This window comes from Scylla paramamosain, chromosome 47 (genome assembly GCF_035594125.1).
Source record: "Scylla paramamosain isolate STU-SP2022 chromosome 47, ASM3559412v1, whole genome shotgun sequence".
Taxonomy (NCBI): Eukaryota; Metazoa; Arthropoda; class Malacostraca; order Decapoda; family Portunidae; genus Scylla; species Scylla paramamosain.
This window is the reverse complement of record NC_087197.1, coordinates 3,040,201-3,053,236: the sequence shown is the minus strand read 5'-3', so window position 1 is coordinate 3,053,236 and position 13,036 is coordinate 3,040,201. Positions and strand designations below refer to the sequence as shown.

Sequence of the window (13,036 nt, the reverse complement as noted above, 5' to 3'; positions counted from 1 at the left end):
CTCCTCTCACTCACTTCTTCCTAAAACTTCTCCCTTCTCTGTGTCCTTATCTCTGCTAAACTCCTCTTCTCACTCACTCCTTAAAACTTCTCCCTTCTCTGAGTCTCCTTATCTGTGCTACACTTCTCCTCTCACTCACTCCTTCCTAAAACTTCTCCCTTCTCTGTGTCCTTATCTCCGCTACACTCCTCCTCTCACTCACTTCCAAAAACTTCTCCCTTCTCTGACTGTCCTTATCTGTCTCTGTTCCTCACCTCACTGAGAAGATACGTGTAGTTCACATTCTCCAGGAGGTCTGCAGCAAACACGTCAGGCCCTCTGCTCTTGGCAAACTCATACAATACTTCTAAGGGTGTCTCCTCCTCAGGGCCCTGTATTGAGGAATGGTTGGCCCCTTCAGCCTCCATCACCTTCCACCACTTCTGCATCCCCTCCAGCGTCTCACTCAGCACTGCCAGCTCCTCCACATCACCCGGGTAAATCTGGGGAACGTATGACTGTGAACACTTGATTTTTATATATAAGAGGAGCACTAGTCTAAATAAAGGAAGAAAAATGGCCACTAAGATGCCAGTCTGTAAAGAAATTGGCAAATGGATTACTCAAAACTGGAGGATGTCTTGTAACTTCCTTCCTGAAAGTTTAAGTTATAGAAAGTGGGGAACTACAGATGCAGGCAGGGAACATCAGAATTTACCAGCAAAAGATGAAAGATTGAGAATGTTGGTTAACTCTTGCATTAGAGAGGTGGATAGAAAAAAATAAATAAAATAAACAAGTGGAAAGACACGATAGAAAGTGCAGAAGTCTCCATGTCCTCTCAAAGCGACACATTCTCACCCTGTTGACATCCACCAGGAGTCGCTGCGTGGCTTCCAACACTCTGCCACTCATGTTCAGCTTCTCGTCATAATCCCTGACCAGCACCTCCTGTAGCGGCACCATGACGGACACGCGGGATGCCAGTGTTCTCAGGGCCCGAGGTATCCTGGGGAGCGATCTCAGGGAGGCAAACATCCCTGTAAGGTTTGCTGAGGTGGAGACTGATCTGAGGAGGTCCCCTGTTGCCACCATGAGCCTGAAATATCCAGTGAGATTTGTCGAAATGTTGTTTTTATGAGGCAGTGTGTGAGATGAAACTCCAAGGCACCAGGAGGACATCTGCAGTGGAGCTCACCCTATAAGTTGCTGTCCTGCATCAGAGTGGACGACATCACTCAGGCAGCCAGTGAAGCGTGTCCTGGCCCCCTCATCCCTCTCATACTGCTGCACCACTTCCACGAACTGTACAGGTAGGGAGAAATAATGACAAGTTCTAGAATGCAAGGTGGAGCACAGGAATACATACTAAAAGACTGGAAAATGTGGGTAAACTGACTGACTGACTAAATAATTACACTCTGACAAAAACAAATGATAAAGTGACTGACTGAATGAATAATTACACCTTAATAAACCCAATGATAAACTGACTGACTGAATAATTAAAACCTTGATAAACCCAATGATAAACTGACTGACTGACTGAATACTCAAACTTTCTTAGCACCAATATGACAGTAACCATAGACACAATTCTGCATTGCCTCCATCCCCTTACCTGGCCATCCTCCACTGCCATCACTCCTCACCTGTGTCTGGCTATCATCTTATGCACCTGTCTATCAGCATCACCACTCACCTTCTCATAAGTGGCGATGACCTGGTCCACCAAGGTGGCACAGAGGACAGTGGTGTTCCTGGTCTCTGCACTTTCTATCACCTGAAGGAGTCACAGAAAAGTAAGGTAGGTACCTTAAACTTCAGTCAGCACACACACACGCAGATAGATAGGTAGATGTTTATTGATCTCAGCTTTTAGAATTACAGTGAAATTAAATCTCTTGATATCGCAGAAGCATGAATTTGAGAATAATTAAAGAAATAGAGCAGCAGTCCAATAGATGATAAAACACAAAACACCTTACTTAACTTTGTTCTAATTGTGAATCTAAAAAAAAACAGAAATCACACTAAATGACACACCACTGCACTATAAAACCTGAAAGATCAAAACACAAAACATTATAAGAGTAACACACACACACACACACACACACACACACACACACACACACACACACACACACACACCACCACCACAACACACTCCTCACCTTGATCACTTCCTCCCTCCAGCCCAGCTCCTCCCACAGGCTCCTCAACAGCTGCGTCAGGTTGGAGGATGGAAAGCGACACATGAGCTCCACGTGCTCCTCCACCTTTCCCAGCAGCTGCCTCTCCACCACCTCCACCAACTGCTGCATCTCCACAAAGTCCCCCTTCAAAGTTACCTCCACGAAGAATGAGTTGCATGTCAGATCTTTCCTGTGGAGCAATAGTTAGGTTTGTTGAGGTGCCAGTAAAGCTGCTCAAGTGATTTGCTTCAGCTTGTGTGCTCACTTGATTGGGTGAGTGTAAGATGTGAGAGTATATAAAAGTAAATGGCTTCCACTTGAGGCTGAATGACGTGTGTGTGTGTGTGTGTGTGTGTGTGGTACCTTTCCTAGGCTGCCCTGTGTGGGATTGCCAGCCTGGTATATACACAGATGGACAGAAGTAGATGGCTAAAGTATTTACAAGACACTACATGCAGGGTGTCTCATTCAATACTCAAAACACTTCCATCTCTGCTCTGAAGAAACAGCGATCTAGCTAGTACCTATGTACAAGTGGAGTTCACTGGAGTAGTGGCTATAAACTAAACAAATTAACATACTGGCTAATGAACTGAAATGATGAGCACTGCAAAGACCACAAAGAAAATTTTTTTTTTCAAAGTAAGAGGGACACCAGCCAAGGGCAAAAAAAAAAAAAAAAAAAAAAAAGAAAAAGAAAGAAAAAGAAAAAGAAAAAGAAACCCACTGAGGTGCCAGTCATAGAAGAAAGGTCAAAAGGATCATCCAAAATTAAAGTATGTCTTAAAAAGTCATAGGGAGAAGAAAATACAAAAGCAGGCAGTGAGAGCCAGAGTTTACCAGAAAAATGGATGAATGACTGAGAATACTGGTTAACTCTTGCATTAGAGAGGTGGAGAGAACTGGAGATGTGATAGGTGGAGGTAGATGATGGACACTATGTTGTTGTTATTCACGCACTGAATTTTGATGATCTCTCCTCCATTATAGAGCGTGTTGTACAGGATGGCCTCCACCAACTCTCCCGGTGGCATCCCACCTCCTGGCACACGGGGCACTGCCAGGGATTCCGTCAGGTTGAGCAGGGTTGCATATGTGTCGGAGTACACCTGGCCGTACAACGGGTATCTTTCGCTCTGCAAAATATTATGTGAATTGCTAGAATCTTTGAAGAATATTCTCTCATAAACTAGTTATATACAAGTCTAGTTATATACAAGTCTACACAATCTTCTATCTATCACAAATTACCTCCTTCTAACCCAACCATGTTACATACAAGTCCACACAATCTTCCATCCATCACTTTTAGTTAGAGATAAACTGTGCAAAGACTGAACACTGATATCTTAACAAGAGCAAGTCAAGATCTGTCATGCACTGGTACAAAAGACATGCTTAGTTACAGAGTCATAGTTGGGAGGTTTAACATGGCTCACTACTGCATCCCTCATGTGCTGCTGAATGTTCTGGTAATCCTTGACCAGCTGCAGGAACAGGTCAGGGTCTACCAGTCTCTCTAGCAGGCTGTGATCTCCTGAAGGGCAGAGGCACTCATCAACATGGCTTTGCAAGGATAGTTTTAGCAAGTTGACCTAATAATATCTCAAGATTTTCAGGATTCAGACATGCAGATGGCTGTCTAAAATTAATGTTTTCCAACACAGCAACAGCAGCACCACCCTTACTGTCTGAGGTGATTGGATCCACAGCTCCCATGAGCATTGCAAAGGTGTGTGCTGCCAGGTGCTGTGACGACTTGCTCATTCGTTCCATTGTCCCTCGACGCAGCCAGATCAACTGTCCCAGCGTGCCCTGAATGATTCTGTGGAGGAACCAATACCCTCTCAGCACACTCTCTTTCTGCATGTTTGATGGGTGAGACTCTTACAACAGTTGATGTGACTTCTACTCCCCCCACATCCCCCCATTCCTGGACCCTGTGTGGCCTCACCTTAGCACTGGGCCGAGGCGAGTCGTGGTGAGTGTGTAGGCATTGCTGGAGAAGGGTTCCTCCAGCTTGTAGGGGTCCAGGAATGCCAGACTCCTTATCAGCTCCCCTACTGCCTCCTTCACCTTGTTCAAGTCCACCGTCTGTGGAGAGAGATGGCCTCCTAACTCACCACTTTTCAATCCGTGTCTATCAAGAAACACCAACACAAAACACAAAAGCAAGAGGAAAAATGAGAAAAGAAGAAGGAAAAGGAGTAAACTGGTGATACACAGAGCCAGCAGAGAACAGGAGAGCCTTGACTTACCTCACCCTTCATAACTTCTGTCACATTGAACAGTGGGTTGAGGTCTTCACCCAGCTGGGGAAGTGAAAGGTTGCAGAATGTGTGTCTTAAGGCCTCCCACTCCTGCTGTGGGAGTCTGGGGTGCAGGAGGAGCAGCTGAGGTCCTCTCTCACACATCTCCTCTAGTATCTCAACCCAATGGTCTCCTCGGAAGAACTTCCAGCTGGCCTGAGGAACAAAGAGATTATGAATTCTGCTGCAGAGAAAAATAAGGTTGAGGGAAATAACAACAAAATATTAAAATGTATAGTAGAGCAAAAAAAAAGATGTAAAAAGATAGAAAAATATGAGTAAATATGGAAGTTATACCAAAATGAGCACAAAAGTGAGAGAAAGGATAAGTAAATATAAATAAAAGATAACAATAATAATACTCATAGCATTAAAGCAGAACACGTTCAAAAGGAGATTGACATAAAATAAATGAATAAATAAATAACTATGCTATCAGAAAAAATTGACTTTAGAAATTTGTAAAGAAACAAAGGGAAAAAAAAATAAAAACTGAAATATAGAAGAAAGCACAACAGACACGAAACCTAAAAAAACACACAAATAAATAAACCTGTAACCTATACTGCGGTGCCCTTCAACCCTTCAACACCCCTGGGTCCTCCTTACACTTGACACAACAGCTTGGCACAAGTACCGAGTGACAATTTTGAACAACGTCACTGCCAGTAAAGAGTAAAGAGCAGTTAGAAATTTTGTGTCTAGTTAATAATTCTGTGCATTGAAATGATTTATTATTATTCAAGATGTTTGTGACACTAGCAACAATTCAGCACTAAAAATAATGTGTAAAATTTTTATAAGCATGAAGGAGCTAAAAATTAATACATTCCACAGTTTCTGATTGGTATAATGTTTGAAGTTGAACAAGAGGTAGTGTCTCTGAGTGATTAGTGACTGAGGAAAGTTGTGTCAAGCAGCAATGAGCCATTACAAACCACACACCACTCACATATGACTCGGGGAACCACAGAGCCAGGGACGTGAGGGTTGGCAGCCTGGGAGCCATGAATGCCACCACCTCCTTCACACTGCCCAGGTCCTGCACTGCTGTTGACAGGTCCACAGTGCCAGTCGTCTCTGATATAACAAGGGAAATGCAGTTGTAATGAATGATTATAAAGGGTGTGTTTTGTCCTCTCTGATATAACAAGGGAAATGCAGTTGTAATGAATGATTATAAAGGGTGTGTTTTATCTCTATACTAGGCCAAGCAATCCAATGCAGTGGCCCAGATAAAGCACCACACTCACACATATCATTCACTCTCAGTTCCTTCAGTTCCTGGTGGAAGGGACAGTCTTGTGGACCATCCTACACTCCACAAGCTTAGGCACACCACAGCTGGCCATACACATCCACAGCAAGGCCCCACAGCACACATTTGTTTCCCTCTATCCCTTCATAATGAGACCATTCCCTACCCTGCACCTATAAAAGTACCTTGAAAAGACAAAAGAATTCTTCCTTGCTTGCTTGAAAATGAGGGAAGAAAATAAAGTTCAACAATAGGGAAAAAAATAATAGAAATCAAAGAACAAAACCACTATTCCCTACTACATATAAACACAGACCCTACAGATGCACCACCCACCATTAATGCTTTGAGCGAGGCGGTGGGACAGCTGGTACACCACAGAGGCGACCAATGGCAAGGTGTTGTTTACCCATGAGGGCGGGGAATGTGTGTGGGCAGCCGACAGCCCCAGGAAGGCCATCTCCGGCACCAGCTCCCCCAGTGGCCTGCAACAGAGGGACGACGTGGGTGAGAAGGAAAGGGTAAAGGAAGGTAAAGGAAGGTAAAGGGTGAGAAGGAAAGGGTTCAGGGGGTAAAGGATGAGAATAGGTTCTGGGAGTATTTTAGAAATAATGGGTTCTGGGCTTCAGGAGCAAGAAATAATGGGTTCTGGAGGTTTAGGGACAAGAAATAATGGGTTTCAGAGATTCAAGGGACAAAAAATAATGACTTCTGGGGATTTAGGGTCAAGAAATAATTTTTTCTTTAGGTTCAAGGGGAAAATATAATGGATTCCTTTATTTCTAAATTCACATGCACCAATCTCTGCTCATGCTGAAATAAAGACAAATAAAAAAGGAGAATAAGGTTAATTTTCTGCAACACTCCAGCACCACACCTCTACTACTTTCAAGACTCCAGTTGAAGTGACACAGGTTTTTAAGGGCATTCTGTGGTTCTAGTGACAGATTAACAACATTTCTACATTACCAACAGAAGAACCACTCTTGAGAACCTAGCTGATCATCTCTGTGGCCTTTGAAAACAGTCATGGTGAGAGAGAGAGAGAGAGAGAGAGAGAGAGAGAGAGAGAGAGAGAGAGAGAGAGAGAGAGAGAGAGAGAGAGAGAGAGAGAGAGAGAGAGAGAGAGAGAGAGAGAGAGAGAGAGAGAGCAAAGCATTACTGACTACAATCCTGACACACACCTCTTGGTAAAATTCCGCAGTTTTTGGTACACCCCATCCCAGCGCTTCTCTGCAAGCCAAGGCGGGGGGTGGAAGGCCCCTCTTGGATGCCGTCCCTTCACTGCATCCGCCACGCCCCTCCACACGTCTGTCAGCAGGTGGCCGAGGGTTGCTGCATCCACAGCCACAACCTCACCCTGGAGGAGGAGAGAGGTGGGTGTGAGTTCAATCTTGGTATGTGACGAGAGAGTGAGAATGGCAAAGAATGGGCAGAAAATAAAAGAGGTTGAGGGAGACAGGAGGAAAACCATTGAGTAGAGAAGAGAGTTGAGGTTGAGAAAGACAAACAAATGGTAGAAAATACGAGATGAGACAGAAAGGAGGAAAATTATGGTAGAGAGTAAGGAAGATAAAGAAATGGTAGGAAATAATGGCAGTTGAGAGAGCATAGAGCAGCGAGTAAGGAAGACATAGAAATGGTAGAAAATAAAGGAACAGAGAGAGAGAGAGAGAGAGAGAGAGAGAGAGAGAGAGAGAGAGAGAGAGAGAGAGAGAGAGAGAGAGAGAGAGAGAGAGAGAGAGAGAGAGAGAAAGGAAAAATGATGAAGTTAGACCCCAGCATGCAGCAAGATCTCTACAAAAGGCCTGAGTGACATGTAGAGGACCTTCAATGCTCCACCACCACACAGGGAGAAAGACAACACCTGCCACTGACCATAATGACCGGAGGGTAGCCTGGGTGCAGCTGTCTCCAGAGGGACGACTGAGTGGAGTTGTCGCAAAGAAAGAGAATAGTTTTGTTGAGAAGCTTCATTCCCTCACTGCCTTCCTCCACCCCCTCCACCTCTGCTAGCTTCTCCAGAAGGGACATGTGGAAGGTACACGGTGGTTCCTCTGGCATCTCCACCACCTTGGATAACTGGAAGGACAGTGATGTGGTGTGATGATGGTCAGATTTATAAGTGTGGTGATGAGGTGGTGTGTTTGTAAATGTTGTACTTGTGAAAGACAGTCAGGTGTATAAAATGAAGAAGGGTGATGTAAGGGAGACATGTTGTGTGGACATGGGGACAAGATTCTCAAGCATTTTGTTACTGCTGGGGGAATGAGGCTGAATGTGAATGGTGTGTGTGTGTGTGTGTGTGTGTGTGTGTGTGTGTGTGTGTGTGTGTGTGTGCACCTGGTAGGATTGCTGGCCTGGTATACAGATGGATCTTTTTAACAAGCCCTGGGAATTAATGTGACTTTCAGGGTGACTCTTATGATTCTAGTAATATGTTTAATTTGTCTAACTATCCCTAAGAGTGTTGATGTGTGTGTGTGTGTGTGGTGCCTTGTCAGGGATTGCCAGCCTGGTGAACAGACACACAGATAGTTTAACAGTTAACAGAATCAATGGGGGAGAAAACATGACACAAGAATGTTCACTTTGAAGGAAGGTAAGAGCTAAACATTCGTACTTACTGTGGAGAAGTGGCTGAGAAGACTGACGTACTCCTTGGCAATCTCCGGTGACTGGTCCAGCAGATCTAGGAACTGAATCACCATTGGCTTGTCCATGTAAGCCTGACAGAGAGAGAGAGAGAGAGAGAGAGAGAGAGAGAGAGAGAGAGAGAGAGAGAGAGAGAGAGAGAGAGAGAGAGAGAGAGAGAGAGAGAGAGAGAGAGAGAGAGAGAGAGAGAGAGAGAGAGAGAGAGAGAGAGAGAGAGAGAGTTATTGCCTGGGAGAAATCTAGACACCATCACAACAAATATAACAACAAATACAACAAAAAGAAAAAAAAAAAAGAAAACACCAAAGTACAATAAAAGTATCACACAGCCAATAGAAACACTATCAACACTACAAACATAAATAAGAAGCAAATAAATAAAGAAAATAAAAAAACACACTAAATATTTTAAACATCACATCACCACCACCACCACCACCACCTGTGCCACACTCCTCACCTCCTTCACACTCCCTGCAGATGCCAGCAAGAACCAGCGCACCATCCGCAGGTAACTACTCAAGAGGAACAGGACGTTCATAATGATGTGGCCCTCCGGAGTGTCCTCGCTGCCCCGTACCACCAGGGGGCCCAGCACACCGGCCACAATCATGGTGCTGCAACAAGACACGAGGGAGTCACCACCAAGGTCTTGAGTGTTTCTGGTCTTCAGTGTCTCTGGTCTTGGCTACTAAAACTCCAGTGGATGTTACTTGCATCATCAAGGATGCTTTCATTATTTTTTTCTTTACAGGCACTGGCCAAGAGCAATAAGAGTGAAAAAAAGGCCCACTGGGGTGTCAGTCCCAAAAGAAAGGTCAAAAGGGTGATCTAGAATTGGAGGATGTGTCTTGCTGCCTCCTTGAAAAAGTTGAAGTCACAGGAAGGTGGAAATACAGAAGCAAGCAGGGAGGTCCACGGTTTACTAGAAATAAGGATGAATGACTGGGAGTCCTGATTAACTCTTGCATTAGAGAGGTGGACAGAATAGGGGGTGAGAGAAAGTAGAAAGTTTTGTGCATTGAGGCTACAGGAGGAGGGGAGGCATGCAGTTAGCAAGATCAGAAGACCAATTAATGTGCAAGTAGCAGTAATAGACAGCAGGAGATGAGAGAGAGGCTGAAGAGAAGTTGACTATTCAAACAACTACCTCACCTTGCACTTTGACCTTACCTGTTCATTTCCATCTCATCCAGCGTGACATTGAAGGCATCGGAGGGCACGTCCATCCACTGCTGCAGCCCCAGGTACTGCACGAGGCCACCGCGGGCAGCAAGGGGCGTCCTAACCTTATCCATCTCATCCAGGGTGGAGATGTAAGCCATGAGGAGCTTCAGGGAATCCTCCAGGGTCATGATAGGGTCTGGTTGCTGGTGAGTGGTGATGAACAGGAAGAATAGGATGAGTTGTTGATTTTTCATGTAAGAGGAGCACTGGCCAAGGGCAACAAAAATGAGTAAAAAAAACACCGAGACAGTTGAGTTAATGTGAAAATGTAAGAATATAAGGGAAGAAGCAAGAAGCCGTCCCTGTCTGATATTCAAACAGTAATGGCTGGTTTCCATTCAAATAAAAAAAATCAAGTAAAATAAAAAAACTGATTTCCAATGGGTTAGGTTAGACAATGGAACAACCTAACCCAACCTAATCAAACCAAACCTACCTTACCCAAACCTAGGCCACGTAAAACAAACCTAAATGACTCAAGACTTTCATGTGAACTCAAAAGAAAAGAAAATGGAAAAAGCCTAATCCAATCAAACCCAACCTAACCTTACTAACCAAGCTCTGATTTTCATATTAACTAAAGAGAAAAGGAAAAATTCAACTTCTACCAGAGGAAAACAAGGCTCATGAACTGACCAGCAGCAGATCAAGACCCAAGAGGCTCCTCAGCTCCTGCACCAGGTCCTCCTCCTTCACCTGGCACACCTCCTTAAGTAGAGCAGCGACATCACTCCCCAGGGCACTCACATTAAGCTGGCACACCTCCATCCAGCTCTCCACCCCCTCCAGTGCCACCAGAGCTTCTCCAACCTGCCAGGAACAAAAGAACATAAGAAAATAAGGGAAGCTGCAAGAAGCCACAAGGCCTTCATGTGGCATTTCCTCTATAAAACACACCTATTTTCCACCTATCATCCCTAACCATAAATATGTCTACTCTTCTTCTAAAGCTCCCTAATGACTCAACATAAACGACTTGATTACCAAGTCTATTCCAGGATAAAGTGTGGGTGAGCGGACATGGTAGGACTAGAGGGAAAGGAATGGAGGTGAAAGATAGAAAACGATAGCAAGGAAAGGTGAATGGTGAATGGTAGGTTGGGACTGTGAGGAGAAGAATGAAGGTGAAAGAAAGGTTGGGACTGTGAGGGAAGGAGTGAAGGTGGAAGAAAGGTTAGGACTCTGAAGAAAGGAATAGAGGTAGAAGAAAGGTTGGGACTGTGAGGAAAGGAATGGAGGTGATAGGTAGGTTGGGACTGTGAGGAGAGGAATGAAGGTGAAAGAAAGGTTGGGACTGTGAGGGAAGGAGTGAAGGTGGAAGGCAGAAAGAGACAGCAAGGAAAGAAGTGGAGGTGGAAGAGAGAAAAGGACAGGCTAGGGACAATCTCAAGGACCAATGCAAAACACAACACAAGTAACAGGCTCCCTACCACATACCTTGTCAGGGTGTTGAGTGAGGCTCTGTACAAGGTCCTTCAGAGCCCCGGGGGAAGTGAGGGTGAGGGTGTCGGCCAGGCCACTCAGCACCACTGTTCTGTTTAGCACCTCCTCCAAGTCCTGGGCTGCAAGGTGACGACATAGGTGATTAACTAGCCACATTTTACACTAAGTCACCGGTCTCCTTATTTTCAAAGTTTGCATTATCTTTTTTATCTTTCTTTTGGGATCAGCACCCAAGTAGGCCGTTTTTTTCTCTCTCTTTTTTTTTGCTCTCAGCCAGCGCCCCTCTTACATGAAGATAAATAAATAAATAAATAAGAATAATTAAGTTTAACCATTTCACTGTTTTTAGATCTTCCCCATTACCATCTACAATTTTTTTCAACTAACCTCTTACACGTGTATTTGTGGACCTTAGCAAGGGTGAAATTAACCTCATGCCCTTTTAATCCCTTGACATCTATCCTAACAACTAAAAAAACAGAAGAGAGAGAGAAAAAAAAAAAGAGAAAGCAAGAAAAAGACTGAGAATCCATCACATTAAGAAAAGAGAGAAAACCAAGTGATAATCCATCATATGAAAAATAAATAAATAAATAAATAGAAAAATAAAAAATCAAGATAGGACAAAAAAAAAAACAATAAAAGAAAAAGGAAAAAAAAAAAAAGTAAAAGAAAAAGAAGAAAATGAAAAGAAACTCAAACACTCCCTCCAAACATGCCATACCCAACATGAGGTTCATCCACTTGACCTGCAGCACAATACTCTTGGGGAAGGTGGAATTCTGGGGCATACCAAGCCACCCCAAAACCAACACCATGGACGGTACCAGCTCCTCCAGGTCCTTGGCGGTGATCCTGTGGGGGAAGGAGGGGGGTAGTGTTAGTAATGTCAGGATGGGAAGGTCAGTGGGAAGATCAAGATGAAAGGAGGTTAAAAAAATAAGAATGATAAAATACAGGAAAGATGAGGATGAAAAATAAGAAAGATGATAAGAAACAGGAAAAAAAAGAGGATAAAACAGGAAAGAAGACAAAAAACAAGATGAAAACTGGAAAAGAGAACAAAAACAGGAGAGAATGAAAAACAAAACAAAAAAACAGGAAACAAGGACAAAAAACACGGAAGATCATAAAAAACAGGAAACAGGACAAAAACAAGAAGAAAAAAACAAGAGGACAAAAAATAAGATGAAAAAAAATAGAAAACTTGATACACCCAACAGAAAATATCAACAAAAGGTAAAAATCTAATGAAATTTAAATGTGGCATATCACAAAAAATAAATAAATAAAAGCCAAACATTAATCTGCTACACTTACAATGAAAAAAGAATAAATAAAGGAAATCTAAGTATGAAGTATATCTAACAATATGGTCCAGGAAACACACCACACACTCATAAACACACACCATAAACACTCAGCCTTAGATGGAATATATAGCATGTTAAAATAAAATAAACAAATAAATAAATAAATAAACAAATAAAATAATGAATTAGTCACCACACATCCTCCCTTACTCATCAGCAACATTCGGGTAAATCTTGCCCAAGAGACGCCTCCAGTTCTCCTTGACAAAGAAGGACGGCCAGCCAAGGACGTCCCTCACCCCTTGGTCCCTTGCCGCCACCACCAGCCGCTGCACACTGCCTGCCACGACCTGGCTCTTGCTGTACACGGCCTTGGTGGACGGCAGTGGGGCTGAGGTGTTCTGGTAGCAAAGTGTGGAATGTAAATAGGAGATATACTAATACATAAAGGTAGAGTAGGTGTTTTGATAGCAATGCATGAGATGTAAACTGAAGATATACAAACACATAAAAACAGAATATGATAAACTTTCTTAATCATTCTTCCTGTCTATATCTTAAGGCTGGCAATATCACACAGGGCACCCCACACAAAGCCCTACACACACACACAAACACACAAACATCTGTTAGCCTGGTGGAAAAGGAGTCTTG

At 43.6% G+C, this 13,036-nt stretch overlaps 1 protein-coding gene across 1 annotated transcript in view; it reads right to left on the bottom strand.

Moving 5' to 3' along the window:
- LOC135094826 (uncharacterized) overlaps positions 1-13,036 on the bottom strand; it is an 82,255-nt gene that overhangs the window by 29,668 nt on the left and 39,551 nt on the right. Inside the window, exons 27-47 of the mRNA XM_063995234.1 lie at positions 12,593-12,783; positions 11,794-11,924; positions 11,064-11,188; positions 10,263-10,436; positions 9,573-9,769; positions 8,860-9,016; positions 8,372-8,473; positions 7,623-7,826; positions 6,929-7,104; positions 6,081-6,229; positions 5,439-5,566; positions 4,436-4,642; positions 4,132-4,271; positions 3,866-4,002; positions 3,584-3,714; positions 3,138-3,313; positions 2,157-2,367; positions 1,682-1,762; positions 1,178-1,284; positions 841-1,078; positions 255-482 (exon numbers count right to left, since the gene is read on the bottom strand). Of these exons, the coding sequence (XP_063851304.1) occupies positions 255-482; positions 841-1,078; positions 1,178-1,284; positions 1,682-1,762; positions 2,157-2,367; positions 3,138-3,313; positions 3,584-3,714; positions 3,866-4,002; positions 4,132-4,271; positions 4,436-4,642; positions 5,439-5,566; positions 6,081-6,229; positions 6,929-7,104; positions 7,623-7,826; positions 8,372-8,473; positions 8,860-9,016; positions 9,573-9,769; positions 10,263-10,436; positions 11,064-11,188; positions 11,794-11,924; positions 12,593-12,783 (3,390 nt within the window). The remainder of the gene's footprint in view (positions 1-254; positions 483-840; positions 1,079-1,177; positions 1,285-1,681; positions 1,763-2,156; positions 2,368-3,137; positions 3,314-3,583; positions 3,715-3,865; positions 4,003-4,131; positions 4,272-4,435; positions 4,643-5,438; positions 5,567-6,080; positions 6,230-6,928; positions 7,105-7,622; positions 7,827-8,371; positions 8,474-8,859; positions 9,017-9,572; positions 9,770-10,262; positions 10,437-11,063; positions 11,189-11,793; positions 11,925-12,592; positions 12,784-13,036) is intronic.